Source organism: Priapulus caudatus, unplaced genomic scaffold (assembly GCF_000485595.1).
Source record: "Priapulus caudatus unplaced genomic scaffold, Priapulus_caudatus-5.0.1 Scaffold106, whole genome shotgun sequence".
NCBI lineage: Eukaryota > Metazoa > Priapulida > Priapulimorpha > Priapulimorphida > Priapulidae > Priapulus > Priapulus caudatus.
In genome coordinates, this window is record NW_014577167.1 from 57,992 (window position 1) to 79,065 (window position 21,074).

The 21,074-nt window shown below is 42.7% G+C and overlaps 2 protein-coding genes across 2 annotated transcripts in view; one reads left to right on the forward strand and one right to left on the reverse strand.

The window, feature by feature from the left end:
* Positions 1-21,074, forward strand: part of LOC106805222 (basement membrane-specific heparan sulfate proteoglycan core protein-like) — a 116,554-nt gene that overhangs the window by 54,228 nt on the left and 41,252 nt on the right. The window contains exons 45-72 of the mRNA XM_014806730.1: positions 981-1,253; positions 1,720-1,860; positions 2,115-2,234; positions 2,678-2,809; positions 3,198-3,387; positions 3,523-3,620; positions 3,793-3,917; positions 4,397-4,570; positions 4,937-5,032; positions 5,221-5,304; positions 6,225-6,373; positions 6,648-6,759; positions 6,998-7,111; positions 7,289-7,401; positions 7,727-7,872; positions 8,474-8,550; positions 11,236-11,376; positions 11,701-11,892; positions 12,448-12,537; positions 12,730-12,813; positions 12,958-13,076; positions 13,308-13,419; positions 13,704-13,814; positions 14,163-14,275; positions 14,515-14,660; positions 14,990-15,060; positions 15,904-16,044; positions 16,372-16,545. Coding sequence (XP_014662216.1) covers positions 981-1,253; positions 1,720-1,860; positions 2,115-2,234; positions 2,678-2,809; positions 3,198-3,387; positions 3,523-3,620; positions 3,793-3,917; positions 4,397-4,570; positions 4,937-5,032; positions 5,221-5,304; positions 6,225-6,373; positions 6,648-6,759; positions 6,998-7,111; positions 7,289-7,401; positions 7,727-7,872; positions 8,474-8,550; positions 11,236-11,376; positions 11,701-11,892; positions 12,448-12,537; positions 12,730-12,813; positions 12,958-13,076; positions 13,308-13,419; positions 13,704-13,814; positions 14,163-14,275; positions 14,515-14,660; positions 14,990-15,060; positions 15,904-16,044; positions 16,372-16,545 — 3,638 coding nt within the window. The remainder of the gene's footprint in view (positions 1-980; positions 1,254-1,719; positions 1,861-2,114; positions 2,235-2,677; positions 2,810-3,197; positions 3,388-3,522; positions 3,621-3,792; positions 3,918-4,396; positions 4,571-4,936; positions 5,033-5,220; positions 5,305-6,224; positions 6,374-6,647; positions 6,760-6,997; positions 7,112-7,288; positions 7,402-7,726; positions 7,873-8,473; positions 8,551-11,235; positions 11,377-11,700; positions 11,893-12,447; positions 12,538-12,729; positions 12,814-12,957; positions 13,077-13,307; positions 13,420-13,703; positions 13,815-14,162; positions 14,276-14,514; positions 14,661-14,989; positions 15,061-15,903; positions 16,045-16,371; positions 16,546-21,074) is intronic.
* On the reverse strand, positions 16,719-18,018 carry LOC106805223 (lysophosphatidic acid receptor 3-like). Its single transcript, XM_014806732.1, has one exon. It carries the CDS (start codon positions 17,530-17,532, stop codon positions 16,816-16,818), a length of 717 nt encoding a protein of 238 aa, XP_014662218.1. The 5' UTR covers positions 17,533-18,018; the 3' UTR covers positions 16,719-16,815.

The following is a 21,074-nucleotide window of genomic DNA, read 5'->3' on the forward strand; positions in this document are numbered from 1 at the left end:
GGTAGCAACGCCAAAGCCATTTCGTTAGTCGGTGCTGGATTAAGGGTCTATGTCTCCCTGGGTTACGTGCGTTGACTGCTGCGAACGTTATCTGGGTACGGTCCGGTATTACCCGGGAACGTACCCTGGTAACTTCTGATATGGTTAGGTTAGGGTTAGGCGTTAAAGGGGAGTAGGCGTAAGGCGACTCCCTAGACTCGTTAGTGGAGTAGGCGAGGTACGGTCCGGCCATATTAAGATAGTACCAGGGTACGTTTCGGTATACCGGACCGTACCCCAGGGCGTACGTTCCGACAGTACCCAGGGAGACATAGACCCTGGCAGCTGTAGTGGTATATATTACGTGCAGGTGAATGGATGCAAGCCATCACATTTTGTTCATAGCATAGTAATAACGTCAGCAGTTGCATGTTGCTTTATGATAGTGCGCCCGCTTATAATACAGGATATCATGGGAAAATGGATGCTTGTTGACTTACTTGCAATTGAGTATGACTTGCAAACTTTCCTTCTTTTTGCAGGCCAGTCTCCTAAATCTATATTTTATTTCAGGTTTTCACGTTTACTGCGTTTTTGTGGCTATTATACTTGTAATGAAACGTTCACCACAGCTATTTGCTCTTCAACATTTTCATTCACAAGTATAATACACTGAATGCTTTTGCCATACCCATCAGTTTAACCTTGGGCATTTTGATTTCTTCTTATGCTGCTGTTGGGATGGACAGTGTATGGTCCTGAAGGTATAAGCCTCATATATAACTATGAATAAATAATTATATATGTACACGTACACATATCATTACAGTGTAAGACATTGCGATAGACAGAAAGAGGCTTTCCCAAGCTATGTTAATAATTTTTACAAACATTGCAAATGCAATGTTCTGGTGACCATGACATATCACTAGTCACCGCGGAGAATTCTCTCATCTGCTTGCACCGTGCTCGTTGTAACTGATGTGATATGTTGCCTGCAGCTGTGACTGGATACATCGTAGAGGTGATTCCTGAGCAGCAGACTGCGCGGGAGGGTCAGGAGGTGGTGATTGAGTGTCGTGCCCAAGGCTCGCCCTCTCCTATCCTGCGCTGGACACGTGTCGGTGGCGTCATGCCACGATCTGCCTCGGACACCGGCAGGGGGCGCCTCGTCTTCACGCAGGTTGCCGCGGCCGACCAGGGATCTTACAAGTGTGAGGTGCGCGGAGTGACAGGAACATACGAGGCCACGGCGAGGCTCACTGTTGAACCATGTAGGTGGCGCATGCGTGCAATTTTTTATACGATTACTGTTTTCTGTGCAAATTGCTTAGATGACAGATGTGCACTTGGTTTACTAAATATTTACACTAACATAAATGTATTATTTTAGTATTTATTCAGTGTTTATTATAATGTAAATAATAGTAATAGTATTTAATATTTCTTCAGTATACATTTAGCATAAATTTCTACGTGTGCATATGTACACGAGTTGCCTTGTATACTAGACCAATATACTTACTGTATACTGTATCGTATTTTACTGCATGGCCATTGCACTATGCTGCACTGTATTGAACTGTATAGCATTGTACTAAAATATACTATAGCACACTGCACTGTATGCGATGTCCATCTTGCTGCGGTAGTGTGGCACGTGAAATAGTAATGGGTGAAATTCCAATAAGGCAAAGTTTGAATAAGCGTATGCACCTTTCACGTGTCGTCGGCTTGCAGATGGACCGACACAGACCCCTCCAGGTCCGTACAACTGTGCCGAGACTGAGTCAACGTGTAGCGATGGACAGTGCATCCCACGCGACTACCTGTGTGATGGAGAAGCTGACTGCAAGGATGGAAGCGACGAGGCATCGTGTGGTACGTGAAATTGACAAAACTAACACGTCGGTCAATCATATGTTGCTGCCAGTCTTGTGGATTTTGTTGTACTACATGGACCTTTGTTCTCTTTTCCACGCTCAGAAAAATACAGATCATGGAATAAAAATGTGGAAGCACTGCGACATTTCGTCTGTTTCGACATGACACCTTTCGTCTCTCTTTCGTTGTAATGTAGTAATGCGTGGTGGTGTCATTCGTAGTTGCCTCAGCCTTGTTCTTCACTGTTGTAGTCAAGGCAGACCAGTGTGAGCCGAATGAGTTCCAGTGCAACAATGGCCGCTGCATCCAGAAGATCTGGCGTTGTGACGGGGACAATGACTGTGGAGACAGATCTGACGAGGAAAGTTGCCGTAAGTCTCGAGCAATGGCTTCACCTGTAATCTCATCGTCACGGTAACTACTCGATTGACATCTCGGCACGATCCTATGTGTAGGGTTTTGTTGCTAGGTTGGTCATGTTGGACCGGTTTTATATGTGTTTATCACACGTACATTTGTTGACGTGGAGGGAATGTGTTGTCAAACATTGTGTTTTAGAACGTCCTATCACATCAGTGATTGGCTAAAGCTGTCTGTCAATCACGTGAGGCAGGCAGGTCAATCTATTTGTAGCGGTTGTTGTAGCGGTGTTGTAAACGTTACGCAAAGTCATCTGTGCATTTGGAGTAAAAAGTGGCAATAATAGTGTCACAGAAAACTACCTTCATTTGGAGACAGTCACGTGATGCCTCGTGTTGCTCTATGTCGTGGGTCGAATCTGCTACATCGGCTCACCCGCCTTCTATGTTCTCAGCGACCCACAAGCCTGGTGATCCATGCAATGCCGATGAGTTCCGCTGTGTGTCCGTCGACCAGTGCATCCCCGCTAGCTACCAGTGTGATGGGGAGTTTGACTGCCAGGACAGGACCGACGAGATCGGATGTGGTACGGTGCTGCAAGCCTGACTCAGCGCGAGACAGTACCGCATATATTCCCCGCACTTAAGCTTCACCATAACAGTAGCTAGTCACTGTCGCGATGATATTATTACACGGAATCGTGGAGAGAAGAAAATTCACTGTTACTAACACTGTTCAACCCCAGGAGCCTCGCAAACGGAAAACTATTTAAATTTAAGTAGAAAAAAGCTACCACCGATATTACGACGAAGGCTGTTAAACATCAGAAATCCATTAAGCAGTGACATCTGCAGGCAGCAGAGTATAGCCCCAGCCATAATAAGCAATGATTACAACCAGCGAACCTCGGAAATCGTGAATGAATGTGCGAGCAGCGAAGAGTGAGTGTGATTTTTCGTGCTTCTGCTCGGCAGCGCCACCCACGATCACGCGCCCGCCTCCAGCCATGGTGATGGTCAACGTCGGCGAGACGGTCACGATAGAGTGCACTGCCGTCGGCGTGCCGACACCCTTCATCAACTGGCGTCTGAACTGGGGTCACGTGCCGCCACCGCCACGCGTCAGCAGCACCAGCGTCGATGGCTTCGGCCGTCTCACCATCAGGTTCGTTCGCCGAGGAATCTCTGTTGTTTTGTCTTGTAATTTGCTCTAATTTCTGAAGGACGACTCACACATCTGTGGCACGTAGCTGCGGCATTTGTCTCCACTGCTAATATAGCGGCTTTTGTTTGCTTTCAGGAACGTGCAATTCTCCGATCAGGGAGCCTACAGCTGTGAAGCGATCAACAGCAAGGACAGAGTCTTTGGTCAACCAGACGCCATTCTCAAAGTCAAAGGTTCATTTCAGAATTAATCCGAACTTGTTCGTCTAAGAAATAAGTAGCTTACCTGGGTGATCACTGATATATAGGTGCACGTTCGTTCGTGAAGTTTGTATGCCTCTTTGTGTGCATTTTCTGCAGTGTGGAAATCATTTACATTACCTGGCTGTTGTTTCTATATCTGCAGGTGAGACAGGCATCTGCCCATCACTACTGTTCAACGCCGCCGCCACGGACGTGTCTAAGTGCATCTCCTGCTTCTGCTTTGGCGCCACCAGGGAGTGCAGCAGTAGCAATCTGTTCCGCTCCTCGGTAAGTAATACCTCTTGCTTCCAACACCGCTGCCGCCAGCACCACCGCCCCACCACTGTCGCCAGTGTTACCACCACCAGCACTGTCGCACACCCAGTAAGACCACTATCATCGTTGCTGCCAATGTCAGCACCGCCACCCCACCACTGTCGCCAGTGTTACCACCACCGGCACTGTCGCACACCCAGTAAGACCACTACCATCGTTGCTGCCAATGTTAGCACCGCCACCCACCGCTTTCGCCAGTGTTACCACCACCGCCACTGTCACCGCACACCCAGTAAGACCACTACCACTGCTGCTGCCAACGCCACTGCCATCACCACCAACACCAGTCGGTCTCATTCCCACTTGAGCTGTTGACCAGCCATCTACACTATATCTAGCAAACATTTTAAATTCTTTTGTCGGTTGATATAACAGTATGTATGGCTGTATTGACACTAAAGAACATGATGCTGCTTTTATCACACGCTCAGCTGCCAGCCGGAAACCAGATGGACATGATGAACGCAGACAGTGACCAACCCATTGAGGACAGCCTGGTTCAGTACAACCCACTTAACCGCGAGTTTGTCGTGTCGGACTTCCACAACATCGTGCCGATGGGCCGCCTCTTCTGGCAGCTGCCTCACATGTTCCACGGTAACAAGGTGAGCTGTCAGCCTATTGTCTTATCTCAGTGATGGTCTCTCTCTCTTTCTTAGAAAAAAACATATCTTGTGATCATAATAGTCTTGAGAAGCCTCTGTCCGAGCATGCAGCGGCATTGCAGCCCTGTGCGTTAACATTTCTTACCAACATATATTATAATTGGCACTACCTATGCATTGCATTAACATGGTTTTAATCTCCATGTTGCTAGTAGTCAGATGTGTTGTGTTTTTAAAATATGGAGTTTTACAAATTTAAAAAAAAACTTTAATGAAACTTCTAATCAGTACATATTGAACCTGCCAATAACCGCTCATGATTCTTGATTGATTATTCCTTTCTAAATGGCTTTGTTGTCTCCACAGCTGTCTAGTTATGCAGCAGACATCTCCTTTGACTACAGCTTTGCTGTTGGTCGTGGCCGCCCTGCACCTACAGATCAGCCAGACGTGATACTGAAGGTAAGCTTCGCTAGCAAATTCTATCATGTTTTCTGTGAAGATGCAAATAGTTGTCTGCTAGATCTTCAGAAATACAAATATATGTGCAAAAAATGGCATATTCAACAAAAATTATTTGGTCATTACCATGCATGCCATGGATGCTTTGGTATTGTCAACTTGCTGACTGTGTTGTCACTGTCTTACAGGGTAATGGTAGAACTCTGTTCTACAAGAGCAACAAGGTTCCTCTCCCCAACGCACAGAACCCATCCAGCATCCATCTAGTTGAGGTAACATTTGCTATTGCTAGTTGGTCTGGTTGGTACTTCTAGGCTACTGGCGAGCATCTAGAGTTACTAATTGTATTGTCAATTATAAATGCCAGTTTAACTAGGTTTTCTATTGTGAATAATTACATCTGAATATAAAGGCAATAAATATCATTTGCCTATAGGACTGTAGGAAAGTATTGACAGTATTCTTGACTGTGAAAATGACATGAAATGTTAGAGCAGATGAGTCTTTTCATAGAATTCAGTTTTGTGTTTCCTCTTCTGTAAAACGTTCCCATATTTTTTGCTGTCAGGAAGGAAGTATGGAGGTATTACTTGGTGTTGTAGTTTCTACGTATTCTATTACATATTCTACACATTTATTACATCTGACACTTTTTCTTAATAATCCCTCAACAAACAAATAGCCTTATGTTTAATATGTTTAATTATATTAAGAAATTCTGTAAGAGTTATTTGATGACTTTCTTTATAGTTCTGTTAAAAAACGTATTTTTCGTATGCATAGGTCCTACCTTATTGTTATTTTAAAAATTACACTGACTTACATTAATTTTACTAGACTGTCTTGTTTCTCTAAGTCTTTTAAATTGTTAGTATACTTTCTAAGGCTTTCATGGTCATGTTTACTATCTAAAGCATATGCATAGAGAAATAAGAATGCAACGACTAATGCACATTTTAAGCAAAATTCTGGATAACGTATAAACATTTATATAATTATTGGGCATGCAACAAGATAACCATGCCAGCTTTCTGTGCGGCCAAGAATGCATTATTGCTGGCCTGAATATGAATATTGAATATATTAAATATACATACGTTCGTAGTGATAGTAAGTATGAAGCTCCGTGTTGACTCGCAGTGGAAAACTGCTAGCACCCTGCTAACATGCAATGTATGTGCTCGCTGTGTAGGGTGAGTGGCTGAGCACTGACCACTACGAGGGTCGTGGGGACACGCCTGTAGGCACCCCAGTCACGCGCGCAGACTTCATGATGGTACTGCAGAATGTCACCGATATCCTCATCAGGGCATCCTACGACTACAGCATGACAGCAACCAGGTACAGCAGGCCCACTGCACTAGTCGGCCTTCACAACCAGATTTAATAGATTTTTCTGATTAGGTGATTTCTTGGAGTAGGGAATGAACCTTGTATAGTCGTGGCGCTAATCTGGTAATGTGTAACACGACATTGTACTGATTACTGAGTGTTCTTTCACACCTTACTACGTGTAGGATCAGTACCTGTACAGTATTGTGTCTGTACAGTATTGTGTCTGTACCTAACATGTTTTACCGTCGTTAAATAAAGTTTCTACTTACTTACTTACTAGGATCAGCAACGTGGAGCTCGGCATCGGTGTGGTCCAGGACACTGGTAGGTCACGTGCATTTGAGGTGGAAGCTTGCTCCTGCCCCACAGGCTACGAGGGTCTCTCCTGCGAGGTTAGTACAACACAACAAGATTCTGTATGAGCTGTGTGTCGTACAGTACGTCCGTGTGTGGTTGAGCGCCTTTGATTGTCCTTGTTCTGTGTTTAAATCCAGATTTTTTCAATTTATTGCCAGTGAGTTCGGTCAGGTAAGTGTTAAACGATTCAGTGATGAAGTTTTGGGTTAGCTTGCTAGAGACATGTTACCATGGAGATGACTGTATTGTTTATTTGTTGTCATTTATCTGCAGAAATGTACCCGTGGCTTCAGACGTGACAGCAGGGGGCGATACCTCGGCACCTGCGTGCCCTGCGACTGCAGGGGCGCCTCCAACGACTGTGACCCTGAAACTGGTGCCTGCTTGGTAAGAACAGAATTTTACATAAATGCCCCTCCAGATGAAATACACGTAATACCTATTTCACACTGGTCGTACATCATATGCAAACCTTGCCATCTTATAATTAGAACATCAGGGTTAATGTTTATGCAGTTTGTCGTGACACAGTTTTTTTCATTGTTGTTTGTTCGTCTCGTACAGGCCTGTAGTGGAAACACTGAGGGACCACGCTGCGACCGCTGCAAGGCTGGCTACTACATGGTGGCTGGACGCTGCGAGGCCTGCCCCTGCCCACTGACCATGCCATCCAATCAGTACGTGTGTGATCACTGCTTTCACAGGGTGTAGCCAGGCAGTGACAGTCTGGGAATAGTGAGATCAACTGTCGTTCAACACGATATATCGTAAAACAACATGGTGCAAGTGCCGGCAGGCAGCAGACACACCCTTCACACACCTAGCTGAGAAAAACCTGAGATTTCAACGTGGTTGCATCTCTCGAGCGAATTCATCATTACAGATTCTGTGTGTGCATAGCTGATGAGCCAACCCTCATAGCAGTCTGTCAATTATATATCTTTCGGTGTGCAGTCCTCACTAGGTGGCCAATGCTTTGCTGATTCGTCGAGCTTCTTTCAGATTCTCACCAACGTGCCACATGGCCAACGACAGACAGGTAACGTGCGATGCGTGCCCGACTGGCTACGTCGGCAGACGCTGTGAGCAGTGCGACCGTGGTTACACCGGCAACCCGTCTGTACCAGGTGGAAAGTGTGAACCTGAAGGTATGCTAGTCACACTGTCTCGCACCCACCTGTGTTTCACTGCCTGGTAGCGGGTGCATGTTCTTGTGGTGTAACGGATGTTAGGGCACTGACGGTGAATTAATGGAAAGCGTTAGAGCAAGTGTGGCACTATACTTTAAAACAGTGTATCTGCTATTTCGTGTGTTCGCTTCTCCTAGCGGAAGTAAAGCTACTCGTTGCGTGTGCTTGAAGTATTAAGTATTTCTACTTAAGTAGAATTTGGCTTCAGTGGTTACTTTAGTTGGCTTCGTGCATTGCTCATGAAGGAATCTGTGATATTATTTTTATTGTAATAGATAATTTCATTGATCTCATCTCACATTAATTTCTTGGTGTACCATGTATAGCTAACTTAGCCTTTCTGTTAGCTTATTATGCTCTATCCAAAGGAAAGGAAACAGGTACTACATAGATGCTAAATTGTCGTTTCCATAGCTATGTCTTTAATTTCACAGATGCACAATTAATCACATTTTATTGCATTCCGTGTAAAGGCGATTGATGAATGGTAGTATTATAACATTGTTATGATGTAACTAAAATTGATTTACAACGTGCTAATGTATTTTCTTGATGATAGGAACCAACTTGCTATTGTGCGATCAGAGAGGCAGTGTGTCTACTGTCCCAGATCCCTTCGGACGCTGTCAGTGCAAGGTATGTGGAGTTTTCAAGGGTGAATGACTTATTTTAAGTGACGGCTAAGGCAGTCACAACTCAAACGCTAAAGAAATGTTTAGTCACTTTGTGAGCACTGCTGTTCATTTGAGAGCATTTACTAGCAACGTGCACTACCTGTTTAGGAAATAGGTGTTTCGTGATGTTTATTTATTAGCAAATAATGGTAAGCAAATGAGGGGTGGGAAGGTGGCATCGGTGTGGTGACTTTCTAGCTTATATTCAGAAATGTGAAATTTATTTTGATGCTATTTATTATGCATTAAAGATATAGAAGGAGCATGTGTTTGTAAAAGTGTGATAATTGTGGCACTACCTCAACCTGTATGATGGTCGTTGTAATTAGTTTGCAATTGTACAGCTGTGGTGGTTGACATGGAGGGTCCAAGGGAATAGCTATTTATTCATTTATTCACTTGGTAAATATCGTAACATGCATGCTGGCCTAATCAGAGCAGTGGTATGTGATACCATTGCATGATCTGGAGATGGGGAGCATGTAATGTATGAATGTTTAGCAAACAACCTGCCTGGTTTATTTGCCATCTTCTGTCTGTTAGTAATTAAGAGCTTGGGAATCTGAGTACAGACGCTCAGAAAATCAAACTACATTGGCATATTATTTTGAATGGCACTGAATCACAAATGTGGTGTAGTCAGTATAGATGCCAGTTAATGCATCTTATTATATTCTGGAAGAAATACGTTGTGCTGTTCTTTCTTACTAGTAAAGTGTGAGAGTATTTAGCATTATGTTTATGTTGAATGACACTCACTCGGTCACACATTCGAGCATGGTTTAGTTGTAATAACATTATATATAACTATATCGAATTATTGCTTATATTCGAAATATTATATTTTAAGCAGTATTTCGTATATAACATTCTACCTATGTTTCAGTCGGATAATTTCTATAAACCTTTGGTAGGTGTGTAGTGGAACGAATGTTTTGTCAGGCTGACTTGTGTATGCACTAGTGTTTATAAACAATCAAACCTGTATATATGCATGGTTACTCAAGGGAAATCCCAAAAGTTTCCTTTATAGACAGATGTCGATTCTGTAAATGTGTCTGCTAACACAGGTTTGACCGTACTACCGTTATTGTCTCATCGGCATCAGTATGGTTTATTTGCATTGCCTATTAGATATACTCATTAATATTCTTAAGGTCAAACACATTTGTGCATGAAACACACTGTGTCATACAGACCTGAATCGTTCTGATATAACATAAATGCAATGCAAATAAATTCACCATATCAAGTGTAAAATGAGATCAATCCAAAAAATGCATCACTATAATCTCTTGCATGCTGTAATTACCACTGCAAATGTTATGGTCCGTCTGCATTGTGGCTGGATATAGGACCAGCAGGTGGCGCCATCGGACACTCCATATAGCCACGGCTGTACGATTGCACCTCAACCCTCCCTTCTGCTAATAACTCTATTGATTGTTGCCCTTTGCAACTGTGTGCACTTAAAGATGGCCAATCCGAATAGGGTAAGCTAATATCAAGAGGACGTCCTGTGCATGATGCGAAACGTGCATGCAATACATTCATGTAATGGATAGGCGTGAGTCGGCGTCTGCGGGGTATAGGCATAGGTGCGCATTCGTGTGCATGTGTTGGCGATAGCGCTGGGTAGATGTGGTGTGGGAGTGCTGGAAGCTGGTCATATGCTGCTTAAGAGCACGTGATCAGCTCAATAAGTCGCTGCCTTGGTCGCACACACAACTAGCACTCCTCATTGGTTTACAGTCGCAGAGTTTTCTTCTGTGAACTTGGGGAATGATGACTGGAGAATGGGCTGTTTTATTTGAACTCTTTGATTGTATGGCTTCCATACATCCCTAGGGCTATAGTAAATCTTACCTATAGCTGTTATAATCTAAACGATTATTTTTTTTAATGTCATTAATACATTTTATAAGTCAGTTCTGATCTTGGATATATTAACCTTGGACAAAATATTTTAATACATACTTTTAAGCACATTATTTCATTCGAAGCACACATAACTGACATGTGTGGATGCTATAATTTCATTAAAAAAATCTTGGTTCTTTATTTGCTTGTCTCTAAACTTGCAAAGAACTGCTTGCATTACATTGCCACTTCACTGGTGGAATTCGCATGCAGTCTTGATTCAGTGTTACGCATATATAGAGATTTATAACCATTGATCTATAGTATACCTGTCTATGTCAGGAATATCACAACTATGGTACTAGGTGTCTCTTGCCTATAAATAGCATTTCCTCGTTATTCAAAGATAGTATGTGCGTATAGATAGTGGCAATAATTGTGTTAATATTTTTAGGCCTACATTGTTTACATTTGGCCAGGCGTGGACGTTTGTTAGAAAAAAGTATTTACTTCAATTCGCATCCAACTGTTGCACTTGCTGCACTGCACCCTTGTCGTGGGTGTCATTCAAGCTCACATACTCATATAGCTCGTATAAGGAGTGATGCATTGTCCCATGCAGATACGATGAACAAACTGATAATATGATGGGCATCTATGAGATTGATCTTTTGGTCATGCCTTGGATAAATAAGATGATTGTTTAAGTTAGTATTCTTTCTTTTATTAATTAATCCTAGAGATTTAGAGAGAATATTCTCTAATAGTCCCGTTCTGCCTGTTTCAGCCGAACGTCGTTGGCCAGTATTGCGATCAGTGTGCGCGTGACACCTTCCATCTGTCAGCTGCCAACCCTCACGGCTGTGTGCGCTGCTTCTGCATGGGTATAACAAACCGCTGCAGCAGCTGTTCATGGAACAGGGATCAGGTGAGGTTACAGCTGTTGAGTAAGCAACCTGGTGGCTGGTTGTAGCCATGCGGACCGACGCACATGCTTCAGTTGGCAATGCGTGTATTTTCCGTTATTATTTTGCTTCTCACTGGAAGGTAGCGCGCACTCGCGTGTCTTAGTCCGTAATACGCTTTACGCAGGTCTTTAGTTTAATGCCACCGTAGCAGTAGTGGGGGCTGCATTTGTCCTAAATGCGTTTGCGTACATCATAATGACGTCTGCGCGTGTTCACACCTGCAAGTGTCATAACGATGTCGCACGTCTGCGTATGTTTACACGCATGTGCTTCTGTGTGAGCAGGAGGTCGCAGACTTCAGGGCTCACAAGTCTGAGTGGCTCCTTCGCGATCGCTTCGGTCACTTCAACATCTCTAGCGGCATCGACGTCGTCGAGGAGGACAACAAGGACACGCTGGTCGCCAGCGGACGCGCGCTGCCTGACCGCCTCAACCTCTTCTACTGGGCCATGCCACAGCACTTCCTCGGAAACAAGGTGCGTCTACGTCTGCAGAGGCAGCAGCTCAGCAGCAGTGTCGCGTCGATGCTGTTGCTGGAATTTAATGAATTTAGAATTACGCTGATGATTATAATCATCTGGTCGACAATGCGTGTGGTGATAATGTTTGAAATGTTCATTGAAAATGTCACGTTGAAAATGTCATGCTGGCAATGATAATGTCAACAGTTATAACAGCTATGATGATGAAGGTGATGACGTTGGTGACAATGACGATGACATGATGATGATGATGATGATGATGATAAAAAATCTTGGGTGATGATGAGTCGAGAGCTAGGTTACCTCGGCTAGGAACTGTATTAACTCTTTAAATAAGTTCATTCGGTTGGTAGACTAATAGATCTAACTGGGTTAATGGTGGTCAAAACTGATAATCATCAGTCAGCTTTGAGAAAGCCTGAGCGGCGAAACGTCAGCTGTACGTTTCCAATCTTCACGGTTGAGTAACAATTAACCAAGTTAGATCTGTTTTAACTCCATTCTATATCTTTAGATTGGATACATTGCAATGTGCTCGTTTGTATGCAGGTGATGTCTTATGGTGGAGATGTGCATTACACAGTCAGCTTCCGTGGTGGATCTCCCAGCGATGACAGCGACCCTGATGTAGAACTCTACGTATGTCTGTCACGATTTATCATCAGTTGAAGAGAAAACGTTGTCGGAGTCGATGATCTTTATAATACTTTCATTGCCCGGAAAAAATCTGTAAATTGCTGTGGTTTAGATAATCGACATTATTACTTGACACAATTCTCTACAGGTCTTTATTTGTATTTTTGTTGATGTGTCTGTGGTTTATGCCTGCAGGGTAATGATATCCTGCTCTACCACCGCGTGGAGCAGCAACCAAGGGAGGGAGTGCAAACGTCATACAAAATCCCAATGTATGAGGTAGGAACACAAACATGTATTTTGTACTTACCTGTTATTCACTGTGACTATATTTTTACTGGTATTATGCGATTTTTTTATATATTAATTATGTAGTCTTTATCATGATGATCCAAATGAATATGTCTATTTCTTCTGTTTTAGACTGCCTGGCAGCGTGCTGATGGAGAGCAAACAACAAGAGAGCATCTCATGATGGCCCTCGCAGACATGGAATACTTCCTTGTTAAGGCATCCTTCAGCCAGAACATCTATCAGACCAAGTGAGATACTCACAAACTCTAAACTCTGTCTTAGTATAACATCTCGCACATTGATCTATGCCCCTCACATGCCTCAGCCTTCACCATCCAATAGCATTTCTGCACCTGTCCCACATTGCATGGGAAACGAGTCCGATTACTAGCGTTCATCGTGCCGATTTAGTTAAATTTGGTTGTAACTGATACAATAAGTGTGTAATTGAAGCAACGTTTGTCGTGGTGTGTTTCCAGGCTGCATGCGTTTAGCATGGGCATCAGTGTGGATAGGAACACCGGCAACGAACAGGCTTATGCTGTGGAGCAGTGCAGCTGTCCTGCAGGCTACCTTGGACTCTCCTGCGAGGTGATTACTAGCCGTGTCTTTATTGGATGCTGTATAAGACAGCTAGATATAAGCATGGTGTTGTCCATCATTACAATATTCTATTTAGTGTTATATTGCAACTCGTGAGTTTTACATATTTTATAATACAAAAACAACGTATATGATCGAAAATGATATTAGTAGACATGTTGTGTGCGAACGTGGGTGTGTGTGTACGTGCGTATGTGTGTGTGTTTGTGCGTGTTCCGTGTCCAGTGATTGAGTAATTGTTGCTGATGCAAACATGTTTCATGTTTCCTCAGGACTGTGCTCCTGGCTACACACGCGACGCTGCCCTGTACCTAGGCAAGTGTGTGCCGTGCAACTGCAATGGCCACTCTAACACCTGTGATGTGGAGACAGGCACCTGCTCTGTAAGCTATTCGTCTGCACCTCATCGAGACATATGCTCTGCGAGCTCCTTACAGTGAAGTGACAAATTAAGATGTTACATTGCCAGTCGGAGAGTTAAAAGTGAAGTTCTGTCCTCGTGTGACATTGTTGTTATAAACACTGCGAATTTTGAGTGATTCAGCTCCCAAGGCCATTCCTCAATATAATTTTTTTTCGATTTATGAATTTAACATTTTGCATTAGTATATCTTTACATATATTTTATGTTAGATTGTTAGGCTGGGCTTGAATAGAGGCACAGTGGTTCTTGGCAGGCTGAGAGGTTTAGAAAATATTAAATCGTACTTACATGTGTTAATCTCTTTCAGAACTGCCGTGAAAACACTCAGGGACATTCATGTGAACAGTGCAAGCAAGGTTATTACATGGACGGCAACTTCTGTAAACCTTGCCCATGCCCTCTGACCTCTATTGAAAACAGGTTATGACCACTCATTGTTATAGATATATACTGTCCTGCAAATGTTAAATATATTAATTGTACAAAAAATCATTTTTTTGTACACGAATTTGCATGTGCACTCATGGTTATAATGGGTTATAGTAAATAACGTTGACCTGCGGCATATTTAGCACATAAGCTGTTCTGTGTGAAATAGCTATTCGATACTGTTGACAACGCTTGTGTTCAGTGACTCACCTCTGTACGTATGACAATAGGTTCTCTCCCTCGTGCCAACTGGCTGACGATGGCTGGCCGACGTGCGATGCTTGCCCAACAGGCTACACAGGCAGACGCTGCGAACGATGCGACTCCGGTTACACCGGCAATCCAATGGAGCCCGGAAACTTCTGCAAGGCTGAGGGTGGGTGTCCGTGAGCCCTTGCGATAGGCTGGCTCATAGTGCTGTCTTAATAACGGTGCATGTTGTCACAGGACCGTCACTGCACTCCTCTCGATCGGTCATTTTCTTGTCATGTCACAGTGGCTGTCACTGAAACAGTTCGATTAATGGCCCTACGACCGACCAGCACACGATACAGTGGTGAACTGCACACTCTCTGCCTTCTCACTGACAAGCAGGCTTCGATACTGCCCCAATTATTACCATGGTTTGAGGTTATTTTTCAAGCGATTGCGAAGTGATTTTTAAGGGGGAGAGTTTCAGCATTGCTATTTGGTACGCGTTTGCAGGTGGTTGCCGCTGTGACCCTCGAGGTGTGAGTGGCGTGTGTGATGCAAGCACCTTCTACTGTAACTGCAAGGTAACCAATCGCCCTAATCGTTATGGTCACCAGAGGTGTGATTTTCCCGTTTTTTGGCGGAATTCCGCTTTTTTAACAGCCGCGGGTGGATTTTGTGAAACGTCCAAATTTGTAATATAAATTTATCAACATTTCTTTTTGAATTTTAAAATAAAGTTAAATATTACAGAAATAATGTTCACTCTAGACTGTGGGAAATGGCTCAGATTGCAGGGGAATGCTTCCTTACCCCTAGAGCTTCTGGGGGCGTGTGCGGCCCCTAGGCTCCCCAGACCCCCGGCAGTTTTTGTTTTCAAACCCCAGCAATCACACCTCTGGGTCACTTGCTCGATGAATTCATGTAGGTAATATTTCAGCATGTCAACGAAAACATTTCACCATACCTTGCATCGCGAACTCCCTACCTCTTCCTAGCACTCCTTTCTAGCTCAGTCATTACTCCACCTGCTACCTCACTCACTCCCTTCTTGCTACTTTCATTAATCCCTCTGTCCCGTGTCTGGTGGCATTCATTTTTGTCACCTATTTATCACTTTCTTTCGTATTAACTTCCATCTATCACTGCATATTTTTAGCTATCATGTTATTTGTCTGCAAAGTTTGGAGTTAAGCTTAAACTGGGTTTACACTGCCAACTTTGAGTTGGAGAATTGCCGAATTGCCGAATTCTCCCAACTAGCTTCTATCGATCGGCTGGACGTGCAACTTTTGCGTTTACACTGCCGATTGTCAGTTACGAAATTGCGAAGTTGGTACAATTCGGCAATTCGCCGACACAAAGTTGGCAGTGTAAACCCAGCTTTAGATGCAGGTCAGTTACACAGGAATGTTATTATCATTCAGAGTAACGTGGATGGAGAATACTGCAGCCAGTGCAAGCCTGGTTACTTCGCCCTGTCAACTGCCAACGACGATGGATGCTCACAGTGCTACTGCTCTGGTGTTTCACAAACTTGCTCTGCTAGCCAGCTGTACAGGGACAAGGTATGCAACAGCCACATGTACTTACCAGAAACTAATGAACGTGTTAAAATTGTTTGTTTTTATCATTTTATTTAGGAACCCATCGGTTCATTTTAAAAGTTAACACATACACAATAACACATAATGTTACAGGACATACAGTAATAAATATATAGATATAGAGATAATTGTAGATATAGATATAGAGATAATTGTAGATATAGATATAGATATAATTGGGTATATAACTTGTGTTATTACTGTTAAAAGTTAGCTATAATGGTAAAAATATTTTGTGTAAATAATTCCTCACCAAAATATTTAGTTGTTTGATGCCTGTCATTGCAGATCACTATTCGCTCTTGGCAAGACTTTGCCTTGGCTGATAGATCCGGTGAGGTCGTCACCAGTGATGGATTTCTTATCAACATCAACTTTAACGAGATCTCGTTCCAGAACTTTGACAGCTTCTCTGAGCAGACCTACTTCTGGGTAATGCCTCCAAGGTTCCGTGGCAACTTGGTAAGTAATTTTCTCAAATTATAGAAATTTTGAATGATATGTAAGTGAGAGATGTGTACTGGTTGCTGTCATTGTTTCCTACAATCTGCCAAATGCCAGATGGCAGGCTAAGGACACAAACTTTCAGATTTTGCAGAATTAATCAAGTGAATATGTCTTGATGGCATGGCATGTTCACATATATTACATGGAGTCTGAAGCAGTCAGTAGTCATAAAGGAATTACCCATACTAGTATTTCCAATCACAGATTGGCTGCTAGTGTGGCTGTTTAATCTCCTTGAGAGCAGGTGAACATTTTCACTAGCACTCCACGAAAATCTTTATACTTCCATGCATAAATGATCGGATTCAGCGTAGAGTTCAGAAACAGCAACATGTCGACACATAGCATCACCCAGGCCGCCGGATATGATTGCTGTGCTTCGACGATTCTCGCCATTGCCAGATAGGTGTAGGAAACGTCGCTTGGGGTGATGCAGATGAACATTGCACCAAACACGAGCACGAAGAGTTTCAGTGTCTTTATTGCTGCCTTGACGCTGCTTGCTAGTTGACTTTCCTGCCCCGTCTGTTGCTGCGCGGCAATTTGTCGCCGGTGGTGTAAGATCGTACGCGATATCTTGGCATACACTATAACAATGATACACTGGATAATAAAGTTGACAATGCACTTTGCCAGCAGATGGTATTTGTTAAGGAAGGCTTCGATAAAGCAAGGCGCGCCACTGTTATGCCATAGTACCATAGCTGGTATGTTTAGTGCAACCGAAAACAGCCAGGAGATGAGGATAAATATGTTGGCCTTTGCTGTGGTCATTATCATTGGATAGTGTAAAGGGTGTATAATAGCAATGTATCGATCCACAGTGATACAGAGAAGGCTGCTGATTGACGCCGTTGTGCTAACGTCTAGCACTCCATTACGTAGGTAGCATATAAATAATCTGAAACGTAGTAGAGAAGACATGGTCAAATAAACCTTCATTGTTGCAGAAGTTGATTAAGTTATTAAGTTTATTAGTTGGTGAGAACCTCCATAGATACCCGTGCTCCAACATGTTTAGATAACCCCGCCAGTATTGCATCACCGCATTAGTGAGCGTGTGATCTTAGTTCGATCTGTAATCTCAGTTTATAAGTTGCTGTCTAAAACGTATATGTCCCGACTATCGTCCATAATGTGATTGTCGTACCTGACTCGGGGGCTTGTCACATAGTCAATCAAGACCTCGTCGATAAGCACAAACATGGCAACGGAAAGTCCAACAATGAGGTCTGCTGCAGCGAGGCTCATTACAAACCTATAGAAGAGGAAAATATAGGATAAATGTAATTAGCTTGTAATATCTTCACTATTAGATCTCAATCGTCAGCATCTAGAATACTGAGAGCTGTAACAGAAAATCTAAAGTAAACAAGTAGTCTCTACGGGGTGTCTAGAGTCCTGTTCTTTCCTCTAGACGTGCACACCGAGTCGTTTAGTGAAGCCAAACTTGGTTTCAGGATTCCAAATTATTTAAAAATATTCATAAACAGATTTTCAAATAATTAACTTAAACTATATCATTGCTATAAGAATATTGACTAAAGAATTTATTAAAGAAAAAAGCTTTAATAAGGTTTAAAACGATAATGCATTGCAATTTCAATAATCATGTGCATTTCCTTGGCTGGGTAATGAAATCTAAGACATATCAGTCAGGATTAGCCCTTACCTGTTTGTGATGGTCTGAAGGATTGCGTATCTGCTGATGGCAAATAACACCGTAGTGTTAGTGACCACGATCATGGTGACGATGATGCCAGTGAAGATGTGGTAGGTAGTATCTATGACTGCAAAGTCAGCGTCTGTCGCTGGTCTCCTTGACGACTCATTTCTGAATGTGTCGATGGGCATGTCACCTTCCATGGTTGCTTGCAGCTGAGACCAGACGTAGGTAAATGCTTGCAATGAAGTTCAAGGTTGCTTGAAACACGTCCAAACGCGAGGTCAAAAAGTGCAAAGTTGGTGATCAAGGTCGTGCCCAAGGTCAACGGTAGCTTTAGGAGTTAAAGCATGCATGAAGTCTGCTATGCACTGGACGGCAATAATGCACGTGCTGTTTCTCCCGGTGCAAAACAGAACGTGTGCCACTTTGCCTGCTGCCGAACAACAGTGGCTGTGTCCAGCCTAATCGTTATTGGGTCATGTTATTGACATGCAGGTTATAAAGGCCTACTGCGTGATATGTCTCGCAGCGAAAGGAGATCTATGGGTGTGTCACTATATATTATGCTGTCAAAATAGTAGGTGTTTTCGTTGCTGACACAGTTCTTATTTTCGCATGCCTCCCTTGATTGTCACACGTCATTGCGTTGTATGTACAGTTGCAGCTAAGGATACACTCAAGCTTTTGTATTGGTATTGCTCAAATAAGTAGTAAACGTTTATTGACCAATGAATCTAATCAATCACACGTTTTATTTACAGATCATATGATATGTATGGATAGTTTAAGGTTATAATATAAGATGTATCTCTAGACACAAGCCGAAAAATCTCATGAAATTTCCGGCACATATGCGCAGGTTTTCAAGTATTCCTACTTTTCCTACTTTTTCCAACTTTTCTGTCTTTGCTCCTATTTTTCCTAATTTTTCTCTGAAATTCCTACTTTTTCCTCGTTTTTTTCCTCCTCGTTTTTTGTCCCAAAACACCGTAACAGGAATTATCAGAGTCATTCAATATTCTTGATGACGATGTTACACTCTGTCATTATGTTAATCACAAAGAGAAGGGCTTGGGCGCAGGAGTCATGAGTAGTCACTGCCGATCCCAGGTGGTGTGCGTACCTTTTTGGCTCATACCGCAAAAAGTTTTTCTGTGAGTAAAGAACATGTCATATGAGGCTTATAGTTCTGTGGATATTGGTAAGTATGAGTAAAAACTACTCCTAAAAGCCCGCATAAGTCCTACTTTCATCCTAATTTTTCCAGCAAGATCCTATTTTTGTCCTGTTTTTGTGTGTGCAAATTTTCTCCTAATTTTTTTCCTGGGTCTGCTTGAAAGCCTGTATGTGACTGTTGTGACAACACGAATTTTGAATGTTTGTGTAGAAATGGTATTATTGGATATTTCTCCATTACCACAAAAAGTGTGAAAGCAAAACTTTCGCCACAGTATGCACCAATAACTGCGCCAGGATTTCGTTTAAGTTTCATATTTACCGAGAAAAGAGAAAGAACTGCTTAAACTTTAAGTCATATGTTCGGATTGAAAATTCATGCAGATAAAGAACCATAGCTTATAAATGACGGCACCTAATATCAAACTCGCTTTTTTACATCAATGTGTTACCATTAAAAAACGAGTGTAAAATTAAATTATTCCGAGTTGTAATGACAAAGAAATTATACATCTGCTGCTGTGGCAGAAATCGAAATGGAGAAACAGCGTTTTTCTACTTTTCACAATAATCGACCGCCTGTGTCCTAAATGGCTGAACGTGAGTTAAGCATCTACTGTTAGTACTATATATATGCGATATATCCATGAATAACTGAAACCACTAAATTGGTAAAATGCTCTGTGCATCATGAGAAATTGTGAGAACTTACAAGGTTACGAAGGTTTTCTACAGCGATCCGCAGCGTTGATCTGTCTATTTGATCAACTTTATCCATCTCCGTCTTTGATAGAGTTCCTTGGACTTTGAAAACTAATCTTTATGAGTTTATGAGGTTACCACTCGCAATGCGCAACGCAAAACGCGCGAACTCTGCGTACTGCATGACGTCACTATACGCGTGTGAATGAAATCCGGACGTGGTAACGTATAAATGTTAGTTCACACCACATAGCAATTTCAACTATCACTGGCAGTTGACGGCTTTAGGAGGCTTGAGTTGAAGCTGAACCGTGAACGAATGAATATACGCGTCTCTGACGTCATCAGCAAATGTATGTTCAAAGGGCCACGGCTCACTGCATACGTACTCGCAGGACGGACTCAACTTTGTCTTTCTCCGTTTTCGAAATAGTCCCTTGGACTTTATGAGGTTATAAGGTTACGTACGCGGGCAATTCAAGCGCTCTGTAAGCTCACATACATTAGTAATAGCATAGAGTTATATAGTAGAATTATACATAGAGAAATAAGCGTGTACAGAGGTAGCACTGCATGGTGATAGCCATCGAATTAGATTGGGAATAAAAAATTTGTGAAATTTCGCATACACCTATAGGGTTACGGGACATCTACCTCTGTAAATGTATTTTATCTTCTGTTTAGACTGTTTAGGAGCAGGTGAAAATTTTCTTTAGCACTGCGCGAAAATCGTTATACTTCCACGCATAGATGATCGGATTGATTGTTGAGTTCAGAAACATTAACGTGTCTACCCATATCGATAGCCAGCTCAGAACATATATATTGTGCTCTCTGTTGAGGCCCGTCATTGCCAGATAGGTGTAGAGAACGTTGTATGGGGTGATGCAGATGAACATTGCACCAAACACGAGCGCGAAGAGTTTCAGTGTCTTTATCG